Source organism: Tinamus guttatus, unplaced genomic scaffold (assembly GCF_059628265.1).
Source record: "Tinamus guttatus ecotype Peru unplaced genomic scaffold, ASM5962826v1 Tinamus_guttatus_pri_ptg000106l, whole genome shotgun sequence".
Taxonomy (NCBI): domain Eukaryota; kingdom Metazoa; phylum Chordata; class Aves; order Tinamiformes; family Tinamidae; genus Tinamus; species Tinamus guttatus.
The window spans coordinates 1234959-1253971 of NW_028288640.1; the positions used below are offsets into that span (position 1 = coordinate 1234959).

Here is a 19013-nt window from a genome sequence, read left to right on the forward strand (position 1 = left end):
CCACAGCTGCTGCCATTCCAAATGAAACACTCTGTTTAAGTTTTGAAAGAAATGGATTTGGGAGTCAATATAAAAGCTCCATTAAAATAGCCAGAACCGTAGTGAACATATGGCTAGGAAGAAGAGGACAATCAAAATGTCTAAGAATAGAAATCTAGTTCTAGTGTTGCTCAGGGATTGATGGCATTTCCATATGGATGTTATTGTACCTATTGCTGTTCCAAGAAATCACTAGCTAGCACTGTTATTCTTACTGTAGAGAAAGTTTAAGAAACTTAGTTAAATCAGTTTTTTTTAAGTTAGTTTAAGAAGCTAATTTAAACCAGCTAAGAAAGAGACAATACTTTTATCTGGTGTATGTGACAACAGTTTATGAGACATGGTCAGTGTCTACTGAGTAGCCAAAGGAGGAGGTAAGAACTCAGAGGTGAAAGAAGGGTGGGCACATTTGTTAGATGTGCTCTCTCATCTGTCCGAGAAACTCTTCTGCAAGGCCAAGCACTGCTAAGCCTTACTCTGTGAGCTGCTTTTCAGCATGGGGACAGGCTCTCTTCTTTAAATATGCTGTGTCACAAAATGAAATTTTGCACTCCGAGTGACAGTCTTTCCTCCCCACCTTATGGGAGTGAATACATTCATTTTTGCTGTGTTATGTAAATGTAGATATGGATGCATATACAAGTGGGACATCTCAAATTCTGAGCTCCAGGCAGGATTCTGACCTCAAAGGAGAGGTCAGCATGCTTTTGAATGTGGCCTGTGTCTGTCTGTGCTGAAAGTACAGTATTAGTGTTTTGGGTCTATATGTGCTATTATACTTATGTGCTGCAATATTTTATATGAGAATCTCTTCTCCTTCAAAGAAGAGTCTTCAAAGAATGTCCTCTTTCAAATTGGTACCAGAGGCCTGTTTCACACTGCATCTGCGTATACCATCTTACATATCCACCTTTTAGAGGTTTTTCCATTAAAGGGCTTCAGTAAATCTTTCTGAAGCCCTCTAGCGTACCATGAAGATCCTACACGTGCTTTGGGCAGATTGAAATGCTTCACTTCCATTCCAAAATCCTCTGAACAAGAAAGTCATCACTGTGCTGAGTGAAAATAAGCAGGGTCCTTGGAGAATGTGCTGCACTAAATGCTATAATATATTCTATGCAGATGAATTAATCACAGAGGAAAGTCCACCGTTGGAACAGTGGAGAAGTGCTGGCGTCTGAAGAATGAAGGCGGCGAGCCAGAGAAGACGCAGCCCTGACTGTTCCTGAGATCTTTCCCTGTAGCGCTGCTAGGCAGCATTACTGCAGCCTGCAGCACCATGGATGAAGAGGACAATGAATTTAAAGTAGTGTGGGCAAAAATTGTCGGTAGGGCAAAGAAGAAAGCTGAGGATACTGAGGAGAAAGCTGAGGATACTGAGGAGAAAGCTGAGGATACTGAGGCAACAAAGAAGGTTCAGAAATGGACAAAGACCACTACAACAGGCAGATCTGTTCCTGGGAGCCAAATTGATCATTGCTCTCCAGTAGTGAAGGGGAAAGATTTGCCACAAAATTTGGGTTCTAAGGTGCCGACAGGGATGCGTGAAGAAGACGATGATGCTGTGCCCTGCAGTAGTGGTGGGACGTCACAAGAAGACAGGAGAAGCGCTTTCCCTGACAGCCAGCTGCGCACAGTGACCAGTTACTCTACCAAGAGGAATCTGACAGGTGCGTGCACTGAAATCTTTCAGACAGAAAATAGGCTAGTACTGAAAAGACTCAGTTCAGTAGAGCTCTTTAGAAGTCTGGAGGAGGTATGCAGTTCTTCAGTAAGGTGAAACCTAAGTGCTGAGTGATATATGAGGGAGTCATTACCTTTTTTTTTGCGACTTCAGAATGTAAATCATCCCTCAAATCATCAAGAAGCAAGTTTAGATTATATCAAAGTGTTTTTTTCACAGTGTGTTATTGTATTGAATGTTGAATTATGTTGCCATTGACTGTCACCAAGGCCAAAAAAATAAATTAAGAAAGGTTCTGGGTTAATTCATGAAGGATTGGTCTTTCAGTGATGACTAAATATGATGACCAGAAGGCAGTCACCAGTGCATGAAATCCTTAAACTGACAGCTAAGGTCAACCAGGAGAAGGATTATTTTGTACTTGTTCTGCCTGATACCCTTTCGTAATTATCTACTGGTGACTGCACTCAGAAACTGGGCTGGTGAGATCTTTGGTCTGATCTCACAGGTTGCCTCAAAGCAGAGCGGAGATACACTGAGCTGTTAGCCTGCTGCTCGTTACCACCCCTCCTTAGGAACACCTGTTGCTTGGTTCTGAGCCTGAAAGTCCGAACCATGGATAGGGCTTGAAGATCAGAGTAGAAACATGTTCATTTTTTTTGACTATCTCAGGTTGCTGTTTTGGGAAGCTTCCCAAGAGCTCCCTGGGCAGCTCAGTTACCTGTTTAATTCTGACTGGGAAACTGTGCTTTGTCCCCTTCAGGGAATGCTCCGAGTGACTGTTCCCAGACTACACTATCCTTCCGTCCTTCACAACCAGAGACCTGCTCTTCAGACACCTTGAAGACACCACTGCTGCCTGGGTCGAAGGTGCGGGCAGCAAAGCTGGCGGTGGAGGGAATGCAGCACTTCAAGAGAGTGGCACCTGAGCAGCTAAAACATAGCCTGGGCGATAGCTTGCCAAAGGCTGCAGCTAGCAGGAATTCCTCTGATGAAAGCGAGGAAGAGAACCCGGAAAAAGGTACGTTTCTGCTGTTATTTAGCTCCTATGTGTGCATGGAGAGTGCTGAGGGCTGCTTAGGGTGATTGCATGAGCAGCAGTCTGGATTCCTGGGCTTTGTTCACAGCTGGACAGGTGGCTTGTGTAATGATGAATAAATCGCTCCACATGTCTGAGAACTTGCTTTCTCTATTGATCAATGTGTATTGATCTCTATACTTCTCTCCTAGATCTTTTGTGAGGCTGAAATTTGATTTTATGTTAAGTTCTGGAGAGAGAATTTACTTTCTGGAAACAGGTTGAGATTCTAAGAGCATCAGTAAATCCAGTCGTTCTTCTCAGGGGCAATATTGTGTAGCTCATATAAATATGACCTTAGTTACTCCGTGTCTTCTGTAAATCTCTGAGCACTTACAAAATAGGATGTTCTATGCAGATGAATTGAATCCGTAGCAATTTGAATTCATAGCACTTTTTTGGTGTTTTGGTGCTTTAAAAGTCAAGGCCCCTTTAAAAGTCAAGGCCCTGCTGGTTCTCTATGGACATGAGAATTTCCTGTGTTTAATATGTAATGTTTAAGACCCCATGTTCTCCCAGAAACTTCATCTAAAACATAACTCTCCTTTTGGTTCTGATACATAATGTGCGATGAACCAATTGCCACCTTCCACTCCTGGGGTAGTGCTCTCCTGTACTGTTTGTGCATTCCCTTGTGAGAAATGAGATGTGAAGATGCAACAGGAAGATTGCAGGGGTTTTTTAAGTTAATAAAATAATCATGACAAATGTAACAGTTTCATGCCTTTCACTACAAGATGTTTAACTCTATCATCTCTCCCTTCTGTGCCAGTTACCCACGATCTTCCATCCACAAAGGACGATGGTGCTTTGGCTTTTGCCCTTCAGCAGAAGATCATGGAGGAAGTCCCGGAAAGCCTAGAGGAGAAGGGCTTGTTTTTTTGTCAGATCTGCCAGAAGGATCTTTCAGCCATGAACACAACACGACGGGGGCAGCACGTTAATAGGTGAAGCACTAGCATGAAAGGCCAGTGTGGCTTTCAGCAGCAGTGCCTTAGAGAAGATGTAATTGCAGACTAGGTAGCAAAGCTACCCGTTAGTGTCCATTTCAAAATCAGCCCATTTCAACACCATTTATTCCATTAAATAATGATTTCCTAAGAACATTTGGTATGTCAGCTGTTTGCAAATCTGAGCTATTCGCTGAAGGAAAGATGTGATACTGTTTTGCAAGATGAATAAATACATAGACTATGCACTATATACTTTTGTAAAACTATGCACTATATACCTTTGTAAATACTATATATATGCACTATAGACCTTTGCTTTCCACAGGTAATGAGAGTGGAAGGCTAAGGGAAGGATCCTTGTGTTTTCTTTTGTCAGAATGGTGTGGGCTTAAATTGATGCCAGCACTCTATAACAGTTTCCTTAGTGGTAAATATCAAATACTGTTAAAATATTACATACAGCTAGCTCTTTATGAATGAAATGTCTGTGCTTCTCTGTAAAGAAAGTATTGTAAACAGCTTGCTTAAGTAGTTGGAGTTGCTCAATTACAGCATTTCAGGAGGCAAGGTTCAAAAAGAGCATTTTATTTTATTTTGTTTTGTTTTATTTCCATCATCCTCCAGGTGTCTGGATGAGATGGAGGCAGCAGAGATCTCCTCCTCCAGCAAACCAGCAATCCCTGATTGTCTCGTCTGTGGCAAACATTTCCAAACTTCCGAGAGCCAAACTACTCACTTGAAACGCTGTGCTGTGAAGATGGATGTTCCTCCTAAAATGCTGCTTCAGGCACTGCAGGTGTCTCAGTTTGGAGTTGCCTCTCCTAAGTATCCCAGGTAAGATTTTGGTGAAAATCTTGCTTTCCTTCAAAAGTGATCAGGTGGTGGATGACTATGAGTCAGCAGACAGGAGCAAAATGGGAAGTAAATAATCTTACACTAATTTGTCAGAAATATTTATGCTCTGAGAAGTAATTACGTAATAAAGCTGAATAGCGTGGTTGAGCTTATTAAGCAGAACATGCTATATGAGCATACAGTCTCTTCGGAGTATCTGTGTTTCCAAGGCCTCAGCTTTTCGGCTCGTTGCTGTCCTGGATACATGGGCCTTATCCACAGAGTCAAGGAGGAAACATACAGGATGTTTTGAATTGTGCTGGGTGCAGAGATGTATCTGCTCTTTGGGATTTGAGCACCATGTTCAGAGTATAGCGAGTGGTGCCTGCCTGAAATGTATCCAAAGGACTTTTAAGTCTTATTGTGCTGAGGAAGGGCCATTGCTTGTTTACTGTGGAAGTGTAAGATTGGCAGAACGGTTTTGGTGACGGTGTTCTTGACTTCAACCTGATTTTTGCCCTTTGATACAAAGTTTAGGTTTGAGGTAGCAGATGGTTAAGGCCATTCCTGCCCTTGCAAAAAAAAAAAAAAAAAAAAAAAAAAGGCAGTTTGTCAGTGCTGCAGTCTTATTTTGGAAAGGTAAACATAAGATTTTCTCCAAATTGCTGTGAATTCCACGCATGATAAGAAATCCTTTTCTTTCCTCCACAGAAAAAAGTACTGTTGATGCTTTCTTATTATTCTGGATATGGGAATCTCTCTGAGGAAGGGGGGCAGCTGGTCTGAAGTGCTCAGGGTTTCTTGTCTCTGATCCAGTTATGTTAGGTTAACTTGGGCTTTCTGCTGCATTCTTACGTTTCAGCAATCAACCAAACATATCAAAGTGCAAAGAGTTCTCCGGAGATGACTCAAAGGAAATGAAAAAGAGGATCAAATTGGAACCTCAGGATGAAGATCTGCAGGTTGCTATGGCAATGTCACGCTCTCTCTTGGAGCAAGAAAAGCGTGAACAAGCAGCAGTAGCTGCAAATATGAAACCCGTGGCTGCCTTGCCAATCAAATGGAAGCCTGGATCAGGTATGTGTCACCGTGAGTGTCTCAGGCTGTACTATTGGAGGAGTGATGTAACAGCCTGCTCTTCACTACCAACTTTTCTGTTGGGCATAGGGGATGACAAGCACACTTCTGTTTCATTTAAGTTGTCCGAGATGGAGTAATGCAAAGTATCCACATACAGATAGCCAAGGGAGGCTGCAGGATGTTTCGCTGAAATCCAGGGAAAAGACCATTGTTATTTTTTTTGCAGTGCATTTTTCTTATTCACTGTCCCATACCCTTGATTATGCAACTTTTTCATCCTTCTCTCCTTGCTCTGCTTTCTTTCTGAGGTATATGTGCATACAACTACACACGTTGAACCTGTGGTTTGCTATTTAAATGCACAAAAATGGTCAGAAAAGAAGCCAGTTGCCCTGGGGGAAGGTTGAGTTCTGCACATAGGAGACACTTTGCTCTTCGTGGCTCTCCTCAATCTCTTCCTGCTGATAACCACTGCCAATTATATTGGGAATTAGTAAGTCAAAGGCAGTAAAGAAACAGACCTGAGAAACAGACCTGACAAATGAGAGCTGTGCAGGATTCATATGTGCTGTGGTTTGACATGAGTGACCATCACCAGTGATCAAGACGCACCAAAAGCAGTCCTTCATGGCTTTGGAGTCTTTTTTCTTCTCTCTCTCTCTCTCTTTTTTGAGTGAAGCGCTGCTAACTCGCCAAAAGCACTGTACGCTCACTGTTCAAAGGGTCTGGAAGGTAGCCTGCACATAGGTATCAGTTGCTTTCATAGTGATCTGATTTGACAGCTCAGCCCAGCAGGACCATGTGTGCACGAATAAGTCTTCCCTGAAGGTTTGTTTCTCTGGCAGAAGTAACGGGAGACTTGGGACTTATTGCAGAAATCTTGTGTTCTGCTGTAGTTGCATTTTGATCATTGCCAACTGCAACACTTGAAAAAGCTGGCAGGTTCAGTTCCTCTGCTTATGTGTTCAGCTGTTCATTTATTTGGGTTTCTTTTGCTTTTCTTTTTAAAGAGAAAAGAACACGTAAAAGAGGCCCAACTACTCCTCCACCGTTACTGCTGCGGGATCCAGAGACAGCCCGCAAAAGGACTGAAGAGCGAGCCGCCATGGTGCTTACACAAGAGATGGAATTCCCTTCCACTCCTCGGCTTCCCACCAGTAGGATTTTGGAGGATGGATCTGAGAAAACAGACTGGCTCATGCCATCGCCCAGAAACAAGGACTGCCCTTTATGGAACAGCAGTGCTCTAACAGGGCCCTGCGACCCTGAATCATTCTACACTGCTGAACCGACCCCTCCAATCGTACCTTGCATAACTGTGCAGGTGGGATGCTCTTTTCTGCTTCCTCTGGTATTTGTGTGCCACAGTTTACTTGCTCTGTAGCCCTTCTCTTTTCTGCCATTTAAGTGAGTCACCCCATGCTCTGCGTGCTCTCTGCTCCTGCACAACTGTCCCCTGGTCTCACACAAGTAGGTTTGGTGATCTTGAACTTTCGCTTCTCCCTTTTGGACAGGAGGCTGAGGCTTGTGTTGCCGTGCTGTTCTTTGGGCTTTTGGAAGACAAAACAAATGGGAGCAGAGCACTGAGTGAGAGGGCTTGAGCCTCTTCATTTTGCCACTAGCTTAGCTATTTTTACAGTAGCCTGACTCTTGTGTTCCTTCTTGATACTTTTCTCTGACTGATTATAATCAGAGCCTTTCTCTTTCTTTACTCATGTTTTGTATCAAGGCAGCAAGGAACAGTGTGGAAAGTTCACACTGAAGATGGATGCTTGTGTGTTACACTGAGGAGGGGGTGGGCACTCCTAGGGTTGTAAAGTGAAGCGTTTGCATTTCAGGCTTTCCCCATGTATCCCACTGCCTGAAGCTGCATGCAGGACTGTGATCCAGTTTTAAACCGGGCGGTCTCACTCTGTTATTATCCAGATGTCTTGCCTCTCGTTTTTCTGTAGTTTTATAAATGCTGCCTACAGAAACAGACAGGACCTTTTAGTCTGTCGCCTTATAGCACTATCTTCTTGGAGAGCAAGTATGTATCTGGGGATCGCTCAAAGTATTTTATTAATATTTATTAAGATATTTTGAAAGTATGAACTAGAGATCAATTCAGAGACTGTACTCTGAGCTCTGCAAATACATACAAAATTATTTTATTGATGTCTTTTTTTTCTCTCCTTTGATCAGAATTCTAAGTCAGAGACTTCTCTGCCATCAGTGGGATCTGATCAACCAGAAGTATCTCAGCAACTTCAGCCTGATCTCAGTCCTCATTATCCTGCTTCTCCAGAGACTGGAGAAAAAGCTGCTGATGAAGCCGACTCGGGCTCTGAACGGGCTGGACAGATTTCGTCTCAGGGCGAGAAGGTTCATGTTCAGACTCTGCAGCAACTGGTTGAGTTGGCCATGGAAGCACAAACTCAGTGGAGGCTTGAGCTTAACGACGCTCAGGAAGTAGAGCAGCCAAGTAAGTTCTGGCAGCCTCATGAGCCTCCTCTCTGGTGTCATCAGCTATGAGGAGCCACGTTTAGCCATACTGAACTTGGAGAGCAGTGGCAGCAGCCTCAAGATGATATTGTTGATCCAGGGGGTGATATTTGGGGGCATTGTTCTGTAGTAGGCTTTAGGTACAATCAAGTTGACATTTCTGAAATGATTCATAGATCCCAATATTTAAGAAGAGCTCCTCTTAGACAGCAGCTTCTAAATTTTATTTTAAAAATCCTTTAAAGGTGTCAGATGCATTTCTGCCAGCCGGGGGCCCAGACACGGCCAATCGTGAGGCAAAAATATATCCCCAAAATATATGCTCTTTTCTGCCTAGTAGCTTTTGCCGACAGCACTGTCTTACGAGGTTTCACCAGGAGAAGACCTGGTGAAAGAAGAGCGTTAAGAGATGATGTTGTGTTGGTACATGGATACACAGTCCCTGAAGTTGATCTGTACAGGCTGAAAAAAGTCCACCACCTAGAATTCCTTCAAGAGCAGCTCTAACTTCCCTGGTTACAGTGGTGTGCATTGCACAACGGCACATTCCAAGACCAATGGTAGCCTTAAAATTGTCCAACCATTTAGCATAATATATGCACTGTGTGTCTCCTGTTCACTCATCAGTGAAGACTATGGTTGCTAAATCTAATGTCTCTCTGCTTTGTACTTGACTTGGGTAAAATTCCCTCAATTCTCCTATTAAGCTGCAGCAAATGGCTGCTGGTCATATGCCAAGAAAACCAAATGCATCTGATAAAGCCAAGAGGGGGAGGCTGAACCGTTCAGCTCAGAAATGTCAGCCTGGGACAGGAGTCTCTTGGGGAGTTGTCATGGCAAGGAAGAAATGGCAGTTAAGAGTTGCCACTTCATTCTGTCTTACAAGAAGTTTGTACCTGACTTGAGATGTGCCTTTTCTTCTTTGAGGAAAAGAATTGACTTCCAGTGATTCTTCACTAAGTGGCTTTGCCCTTCTACCCATAGAGAAGAGATTTCCGAGAAGCAACGATATAAATGTAAGGACAAATGTTATTTTTCCCCTTTTTTGTATTGTTTATTTGCACTGTATTTTTGTATTGTTTATTTGTTAAAAAAAAAAAAAAGCCTCTCCTATTTGATTAATTTCCAGAAGTATGGAGTATTTCCCATTCATTTTCACAGAAACAGAGATGTTTAAGCATTACAGTCACTCACAGGAATCATCCTAGGCAAAGCTGAAGTCCAAATACGTGATGTTTCATTGATGCCCACAGGCAGGCTTGTGGGTGTTTCAGAGTGTTTGTCCTACTTAATTTAAAATAACAGGTAACATAAAGCAAATTTGTGCATAATTTACACAAAGAGAACCAGGTTAAATATTGAGGCTGTAGTGCATAGAGTATTTGGGGGTAGTTACTAGGGATGTATCTGCTCAGCACTTAGGTAGTACTCTGCTTTGATGCCCAGCCTAGATGACACAGGCCACACTTCCTGGAGACCAGGAGAGACAGAACTGTCTGGGGTTTCATCCAGGCTCATGTACGCACCCATTTTGCATGGTTCTGACCAGAACTTTGTCAATGCCTCTCCTCTTATCTTCCTTTCCAGTCTTTCTTTTGCACAGAGAATGGTGCAGCCAGAATATTTCTGTTCTTACTTAATTTCCCCATTTTCGAGTCATAATTTTAGTGTCAGCAGGAAGGCTGTTCTGGGCTTCCTGCCTGGAAAGCAGTGCCTGCCTTCTCGGGGTACCGTCTTGCAGGTGTCCTACCTGCCAAGAAAAAGAGAGCAAGAAACACCTAACAGGTTTCCAGACTGAGCTTCCTGTCTTGCCCTTGGAGAGCAGTCCATGACGTGCAGAGTCTCCTCTAGCCCACCTGTGAAGCCTGGAAGAAATGGCCCAGCGTGTGCTGCCGTTTCCATGCTAACTGGTACTGGCTCCTTGCAAACACACTGAAGCAAGTAGAGAGGCTGAGTTCCCACTGAACTAACCTAGAAACCTGCTAATAAAATAAAGAGCTCTGCTGTTTCTGGTGGAACTACATCTCATGGAGTTGGATAAAACTTGCCTTTCTTCCAGTCTGCGCTAGGTTCAGAAAGTACAAGGTCAACAATTAGTGTCTCAGGTAAAGCTGCTTTCTACTTACAGTCAGGCAGCCTCCCTCAACCATGGGCTGCAGGTATTTCACGCTTCTCTGAAGCACTGGCCACCTCCAGAAGCAACACTGCTACCTAGGGAGTCTGAGTCTTTAGAAGATTGCCTTGTATGGGTTTGTAGTAGGGGTAGTGCCAGACATTAAACTAGTCACAGATCGCTTGGGCAACCAGCCTTCCCCAAACTTTCAGTAAAGGAGTCTAAAATTATAAGAGTAAATACTTAAAAGTAAATAAATAAAGGAATTTTCAAAGGAGATTTCAGTAACAAGTGCACAAGTTCCTTTGGACTAGATACCTGCATTCCTTTTATTCCGTGTTGCCCCCTTGTTGCAGAGGGCTTCTTCCCAGGTGTCATTGCTAGACCAAAACAGTGAACAAGAGAGGAAAGGCTCATTACCTTGCCCCTGGGTCATCCTCATTCCTCTTGCTCTATGCAATTGTTATGAACTGAGTTCAGTTCCATCAAGGTGGGAATTACAGCTTTCAAAAACATGGTGGAAGACAGCAGAGTAAGAGGCCAACTGCAGGCAGCGGCTCTGCCACATCAGGAAATGATGTGGTAAAGATCAGAGGATGATGATGTGCTGTAATGCAAAAGGCTGTTCCACAAGTAGAGTGGAAGACAGCATGTGACTGCCTCTTCACAGCTGCTAAGCTTTGAAGAGAGGAGAAGGAGGGAAACAAAGCCAGAGATGTGTGTTGGACTAGGTTGCTTACGTCTCTTATGGAAGACCTTGCACTGATAAGGATTCTGTTAGTCCTGAGAAGGCAAAGGCAGCCATACCCACGCTGGGACCCAGAGTACAGCAGTGCTGACAAACTGGGCTGTTGCCTCCTTATCTGCCAGGAAAATGCCTTACAGCTGTAACAACTTCTGTCTTTGTGTCCCTTCTATGTTCTAGTCCTCTTTCAGGATGCTGGCAGAAGATTACAATATCATGGTTAACAACGCCTACTTGAGTGATATCCAGTTTCAAGTGGACTCTGGAGAAATCCTTTATGCCCATATGTTTGTGCTGTATGCACGCTGTCCACGGGCTGTTCAGCTGGTAAGTACTGCTGTTAGACTCTTCTCTTCCCCTCGAGTAAAGCCCCTTTGCAGTAACAGGAGTTTGACCGTCTATTCCAGACTGATCACAACAAATGAGTTAGTGATGCCGTACAGTAAGCACAGAGTATTTGGAGATCCAGTGGCAAGTCACTCTGGACCTGCTGATTATGGAGTAGACAGTATTTACAAGCTGTGCTTGTAACTAACCCAGACAGAGGTCTGTCACTCCCACAGGTGCTATGGAGGTAGCTGCATTGACCTGTGCCTTTGGCAAGGCCAGTGAAGTAATTTCTGTGTTTCCAGAAGCATTTTGGTTCATACAGTTTCCAGCCTGCTCCTGTGCAATTTCCTGCAAAGGCAATGAAAGGTAGTGGGCTGAAGACAGGAACTTGCCTTCTGACAGAGCTGCCACCAAACCATACCAACTTCTTGACAAAGTTTTGTCATTCTTTCTGTAATCAGTAGAATTCCTTTTGTCCTCATGCATGATTACAGCAGTTTCAACTCAAGGTGCTTAGGACCATTTATGAGGGGTCCTTGAAAGCTTCACGGTATCTCTGGTCATTTTAGCTTCCCTCTGAGGCACCAAATCCTGGCCATAGGAACAGACTTTGACACAAAAAAAAAAAAAATAGTGGCCTGATAGAGAGCAGATACTGCTGGTGTTGTTCCTTTATGAGGAAGTGGACCTTGTTTGCTTTCCTTTTACCGCACAGGTTTACGACGAAGGGATATATGTGAAGGTGAAGGACGATGACGACGAGCAGACGCGCCGGGTGCTGCTGAGCGATGTGACAAAAGAGGCAGTCCTCGCATTCCTGCGATATCTTTACACTGCTTATACTGACATCCCTGCTAGAATTGTGCCCCAGCTGAGGGCTTTGGCTACCAGGTTTGTATCATATGAGTGTGTTTTGGGTCACCTCATGCTTTCAGCCACATGGACTTTAACCTGATACCTTCTGTTGTGGTTTCAGTGGCTTTCACAAAACTCATTTCACTTGAGATGCAAGTACCTCTGCTTCCATCTTAAGTGAAATATGAACACAAGAGCATCTTATCCTCATTTTTTCATGAATCTTTCTTCAGGTTACATCTGCTTGAGATTTTCTATTTTTGGTTTATGACTAGAACACTTTTGCCAAGTTTTGTCTCATGATCTTTAATGACAGCTGATGGTGGCAATGGTGATGAGTGTAATTCTCAAAGCATTGCCCTAGTGACACACTTAATCTGAATGAGACTTGCAGAATGTGGATGCAGGGAATGCTAATTTGTTATGTCAGTCATGATCCTAGACATGTGTTAGATAATGAACTTGAAACAGCAGCGGATGAAACACATTCTATCGGATCAAAATCACTTAGTTCTGGAAATGTAGGTGTCCTCCTTTTAAAGTAATTCTGAAAAAGACCAGGAAAAAAAATCTGCTCTTCTATGTTGATAGTCAGTTAAACTCATACCTAATCAAGGAGAACTGATTATGCTCTGTAGTGGCAGCGATGCATTGTTTGGAATGGGGGAAATAAGTGTGAAACCTGAGAAGATTATGGTGACACGGAGTGAAAACCTGAAATTGTTATTGACTTTATTAATGTTGAAACTGCATGTCTAATTTGGCACAACAGTTTCACAAATTAAATTTAACTTTCTTTACAAGACTCACTAGATTGATCAGGCAACTATAACATTTTGGAATTTTGAATGAATTTTGAGGGAGATAAACATTAACATTTCTGTTACATTCTTGCAGGTTTGATTTAAGGGAACTTGTGCTCAAGTGTAAGGACTGCGCTGAAGAGAGCCAGGCATCTTCTGGAGTGGATCCAGAAGATGATCTCCTCTCTGCGAGAGATGATGAAGATAATGATAACAGAGCTGAGAACTTCAAAGAGCTCCTGAACTCAGTGTGGGTGGGTGAAGATGAGGAAGAAGAAGCTGTGCTAAACCCTGCATGCCAGAAGGAAGACGACAACGGGGTGGGTGAACAGGAGCCGGAGGAAATATATGAGTTTGCTGCAACTCAAAGAAAAATGGTTCAAGACAAACTGGAGATGAGGGAAGGCACAGATGACAACATCTGTAGTGATACTGAGGTAGCCCAAGGTGCGAACCGGCAGACTAAGAAAAAAGAGGCAAAAAGGTCCGTATCTGCCTTGATAAGCAATGACTTCAAACATCTGAGGGAAGACAATGATGTGGAAACATCCAAATGTGACTTGTCTGAAGAAGAGAAAATGCAGAATACAAGTGGATGCAAAAATGTGAATGCCACAAGCATCAATTTTGAGTCTTGTCAGTTTGAGCCTCACAAGTGGGTTAGGAGATGGGAAAGTGGGAAAGATTTCAAGTTGTCTCAGGCTTCACATAATATGGGAGGAGACGACCGCTTGGAAGAACAACAATTCACCAACTGTTCACTGCACAATGATACTGATAGGCGTGAAAATTATAAATGCTTATTTTCCAAAAATCAGATAGAATACAGTGAGCCTTCTCCAATGAAAGAAGTTATCAAAGAGTCAGGAAAGGCTGTTAGCGAAAAACATGCTGATGTTAATGATTTGCTTCCTTACTCCAAGTCACAAAAAGACCTCTCTCCACACAGGGATGGTTTTTGTGGCAGTCCTCCTCTCAAATCTTATATGTCTTTTTATTCTGCTGTTGGTTCTTCACTTATGTCTTCAGAATCGGATAGGAAATTTCCCAGAGAAGCAAAAACACCAGAGAGAAATCAAAAACCATTCCCGTCTCCCAAAATAGCTTTCCAGAAAGCCAATGAGCAGGACATTACATCAGGAAATCGGAACATAGAGAGCACAATTTCTCCAGAAGAGCTTTCCTGCACTGATTTAAACAAGCATAAATATGCTTCAGTTTTGTTCAGTTTTGTCATAAAAACTCCGGATGTTGCAGTCCAGAACAGAAAAGAGGCTGATATTACTGTTTCATCTTCTGATGATGAAATGGAGCTAGAACAAGAGAGGAAGTTACCAGAGTCTGGCTCTCCTGTGAAGGAAATGGAAATCTCCAAGCAACTGAAAAGTGCTAGCATAGCACATGGGCCTGAGATCCCCAAACCTAAACCTAACTCATCATCTGTCACTGAGATACAGCTGAGATCATCCCAGGTCTCATGTCGCATTACAGATGCATCACTTACAAATAATGATGTAAAAATGTCCAGAGAGTTGCCTCCCAGCACCCAGGTAGGTGCCTGTACAGAGAGCAAACAGAGCCTGAACCTGAGCCATGAAAAAGGGCAGAGTCGCGAGGAGTCTTCAGGTATGGACAGCTCCTGGCTAGTGCCAGACACACCACCTCAGACCAAAAGCAGGGATTTTGCAACGCAGACACGTGTCACAAGTATAAACCGTATAAAGCAATCGATGTCTAAACTCGAGACCAAGAGCTTAGTGGCAGGTAACAGTGACCATGAAATGGCTCTCAGCCTCATAAAAGTTCCTGAAACATCGCTGTCAGACAAACAGTTGCCTAGGGAGAACTCAGCTGATGAAAGTCGTCTTTCTTTGAGCAGTACTGTCTCGCTTCACGATGAGCCCCCAGTCCCCGTTGATGACTGCTGGCACGCTGAGTATCCATCACCATTGAGAGGAAACAGCCAGAACTCCAGCCTGGCTGGCTGGGCAAATGCCAGCCCTGGCAGCAGACCCAGATCTATCTCTTGGGCTTTCGACTGGGAGAGCCCGGTCCGAGACCAGGAAATGAAGGGCAGTACCCCTCTTGAGGGCAGTCCTAGTGACGGAGCAACAACTTCGCTTCACCTCAAAAAGAGTCCTGTTGAGGCATGGTCATCAGAGTGCAGTATACAAAGTTTCCTGAAGCCCAGATTCTGGGAAGTTTCGGATAGTGAAGAGGAGGAATTCCCACAGATGCTTTTTTTAACTGAGAAGGTGTCAGCTTCAGCAGATGCCTGTCCGACAGACCTTGCAAAGACTCCCGGTGAGAGCTTGTATCTGTACAGGGTTCACTGAAGTAGGTTAAATTGTTGTCATTTTAGGTGATCATCCTGTTTGTTGTTCACCTGCTATATTGAGAGGGTGTTTTGGCCTTCTCATCCAAAGCAGTCAGGGCCAGGCTCAAGAAGGTACAGTCAGCTTCTGATGTGGGGGAGTGCAACTAAATACGTGGGATAGTTGGAGCGTAGCCATTTGTGATCCATTCATGCTGCTGCTTTGACAGTGATCGTATGCATTGTAGAAATGATGAGACATTACCTGGGAGGGGAAAAAAAATCAAACAGACTTCACTTTGCATGCTAGGGAATGATTATTCCTTGCAGTAATGGGTCTTGTTTTTCATGCGTTCATCACCGATGTATGTGCTAACAATTGCACGAAGACATCGGGTAAGCTTTGCTTCCAGTGGTAGAAGTATAGAGGTTGGCTGGAAGTAGGTGCCTCTCCTGCCCACGGGTAGGCTCTCTGCATATTTTCCTGCAAAGCTCTTCTGATTTGCCTTTGCTTTGACTTGCCCTGCCCTTCTGTTTGCTGATTGTAGGCTCTTCCAACAGATTGTTGTGTGTCCAGCACTGGTCCCAACTGGAGGACACAGTGAGCGGTTTCAGGACGCACACAAGACTAAGGGCCAAGCTGCTCTTTGCCACCAGATTGCACTTAGTGGTGTCAGGAGCTGGGCCTTGTCTGCTTGAATGTCTGATGACACAGAGAACACTAGCCTCTGGGGTCATACCCTTCTGGGGTCAGCTGCTTACTAGGACAGTTCCTTCCATCTAAGCTCTAAGAACAGTAATTTATCCCTTAATATTTATTAGATATATTACTAATTATACTATCGTAAGTAATTAGTTTAACAAGCAGGATTTAGAACATGACCTGAGACTGACTGTGCTTCACAGTATCAGGAAATCAGTATCACTAAATCAGTATCTAATTCAGGCCCCCAGAACCTTGACTTGTTCGGTTTCTTCTGCATCAAGTCTCTCCTATGCAATTTTCTTTCTTGGGAAAGAACCACTTCACAGAATTCAGTAAACATATATTTTTAATTACCTTGCAGCAGTTCTATCAAAGCCTCCAGTGGGCTTTTTTATTCAGACCTAACATATGGCTCAATTTGTTTTCTGATTTAAAGACAATAAAAAACAAATATCCTAGACCGAAGGAAGACGAAAGTGTTGATCTGTTCAGTATAAAGGTATTTAGTAGGGCAGCTTGCAGACAAGTAGTTCTTCTTAAACAGTTACTAGATAACATTAAAATATCTGCCACCAGGAGGGGAAGATATCATCCCTCCTATATCCTTCTGTACTAATTCTGATGACAATTTCATTCTGTTGCAGAACCTGCCTGTCAAGAGAAGGACAAGTCTCCTGAGAAGGACAAGTCTCCTGAGAAGGACAAGTCTCCTGAGACTCCTATGACACCAATGCCAGCTTACTCCCTTATGAAGACCCCAGAACTGAAGAGGGAGTTGAGCAGGTTAGCACTGCTTCTACAAGTATATCTAGAAAAAAAAAAAAAGTACAAGTACATCTCTTTATGAGCAGAAAAAATACATGGAAGTTCCATCTCCATATGAGGAAGAACTTCTTTACTGTTTGGGTGTCACAGCCCTGGAACAGGCTGCCCAGAGAGGTTGTGGAGTCTCCTCCCCTGGAGATCTTCCAAACCCGCCTGGATGTCACCCTGTGCCACATGTTCTAGGTGTCCCTGCTGGAGCAGGGGGGTTGGACTAGATGATTTCGAGAGGTCCCTTCCAACCCCAACCATTCTGTGATTCTGTGAGAAACCTGCTGGTAGGTGGTGTGAAAGGCAGCTACTGTGCTAAAGGGGAAAACTTGATGGTTTTCCAATGTCATGCTCTTCCAGCTGGCCACTGAGCTTCCTGGCCTGGTCACATTGCTGAGCTATAGCAGTGGAAGGCGCAGCATTATCTTAGGCTTAAGTCCTACCTTTCTCTTTCAGATTTGGAGTTCGTCCTTTCCCAAAACGCCAGATGGTGTTAAAGTTGAAGGCCATATTCCAGGATACTCACCAGGACGTGGATACGGATGTGGATACTGACACAGAGGATGATATCCCATCCTCCCAGCTTCCCCCACAGAGGCCTCCAGCCAAGCGCTGTAGGCAGCTGAAGACTAACGGGCATGCTGGTGGGAAACGTGCCAAAATCTCCAACTGTAGACAGACAGCAACTGTATCTCCAGAGAGGGGCTCTCTGGCAGCTGATAAGGAGGAGCTGATGCTCTCATCATCTCAGGAATCTTCATATTCTCGGGAATCTTCATCCTCGCTGGATGGCAGTGACGTCTCTACTGGTATACAGAGGTAGGGGAACAAAATACTAACGAAGGAGTCTACTGTGCAGCACAGAGATGAGCTGGGAAAATGGGAAATATAAGTGTCAATGCAGAATACAGGGGATCTGTACTGTAGGCAGCTTCCCTGAGCTTTTGTCACTTGAAGTAAGTTCTTCTGTTGTGCGTTTCAGTCTAATTGCTAGTGAGCTATTCTGAGAGCACAGAAATGCTCACGGGTGAAACTGCACATGGGCAGAGCTCAAAGCTGGCACTGCAAGGAGCCTCGCAGGGTTGAGTGAGAGCCTGCAAGAGGAGCAGGGAGCGCTGCTCGGTGAGCACTGCGTGTGGTGCTGCACAGAGCAAGTGTGTCAGCAGTAGTGCAGCAGGAGCAAGGAATGCCGGGCAGCACCGGCACAGCTTGATGTGCAGGTTTGCAGAACACGTGGCGTGTTCTGCCTCCCTCCCTTTGGCAATTGCTGGTGTCGGAGATCCTACACAGGGCATTGCAAGGGTTGGCAGCCAGGGACTTGGGCATCTCTGAGTGTGCCCTTGATGACCAGTGGTTTCCTTGATTGTTTTTTGCACTTTTTCTCACTTTTAGTTCTTGTAGCAATATATCCGAGGATGAGGAAGAGGAGCTCCCAGCTTCTCAGACAGCAGCCCAGGAAGCAGATACACTGGACGCAGTGGGAAACTGCATCATTTCAAATTCAGTCCTGTACCACAAGGTCCTCTCTTACGAGCCAATTGAGCTGGCTGCACTGCACCGAGAGCTGAAAGCAAACGGCATGAAGATTTCCAAGGCAAAGCTGATGGATTTTCTAGATGCTTACTGTATCACCTTCACCACGGCTGCAGAGCGGAAGGAGAAGGAAGCCAAAGGCAAGGGGAACGGAAGACAGAGGAAACGCTACTGAATGGAGCCTCTCTCCCATTTCCAGCGGCAGCTGCAAAGATCCCTCCTGTTGGTGCACTCCCCTGCTGCTTCTCCTCTTTATCTTTGCTTTCCATTTTTTCCTAATAAGTTTTAGTTCCCTAATAAGATCTTTTTTCCTGAATCCTCAGACTCTCCAAGTAGTTATTTATTCAGTATTTGAGCGGCCCTACTGATTGCTACGCAGGGGACATTGTGGAAATAAGAGGCCTTTGCTGTCCTTGGTTAATTTGGTGGTCTCTGGTAAAACTCCTCAATCTGTGTGCAGCTGTTCTTCTAAACTATTTCTCATGGCTTTGCAGTGTCCTCTAACACCAGCAATTGTGTGAAAGCCTGGATTCCAACATTCCGCTGTGTGTGTCCAGCATGTAGCAGGTATTGGCGTGCTGGGATCTCCAAGATATAATCTGCTCCATTTTCTGAGGGCTGTGTTACCTTGTCTTTGTAGTCCGATCAG

The 19013-nt window shown here is 44.2% G+C and overlaps 1 protein-coding gene across 1 annotated transcript; it reads left to right on the forward strand.

The window, feature by feature from the left end:
- Window positions 1–1318: 1318 nt before the first annotated feature.
- Window positions 1319–18539, forward strand: LOC148595396 (structure-specific endonuclease subunit SLX4-like). The gene is made up of 14 exons (XM_088520927.1): window positions 1319–1709; window positions 2487–2744; window positions 3574–3748; window positions 4379–4588; window positions 5451–5665; window positions 6679–6992; window positions 7853–8132; window positions 9080–9168; window positions 11191–11337; window positions 12056–12231; window positions 13093–15302; window positions 16663–16801; window positions 17288–17650; window positions 18224–18539. Exons 1-14 carry the CDS (start codon window positions 1319–1321, stop codon window positions 18537–18539), a joined length of 5283 nt encoding a protein of 1760 aa, XP_088377053.1.
- The last annotated feature ends 474 nt before the right edge of the window (window positions 18540–19013 follow it).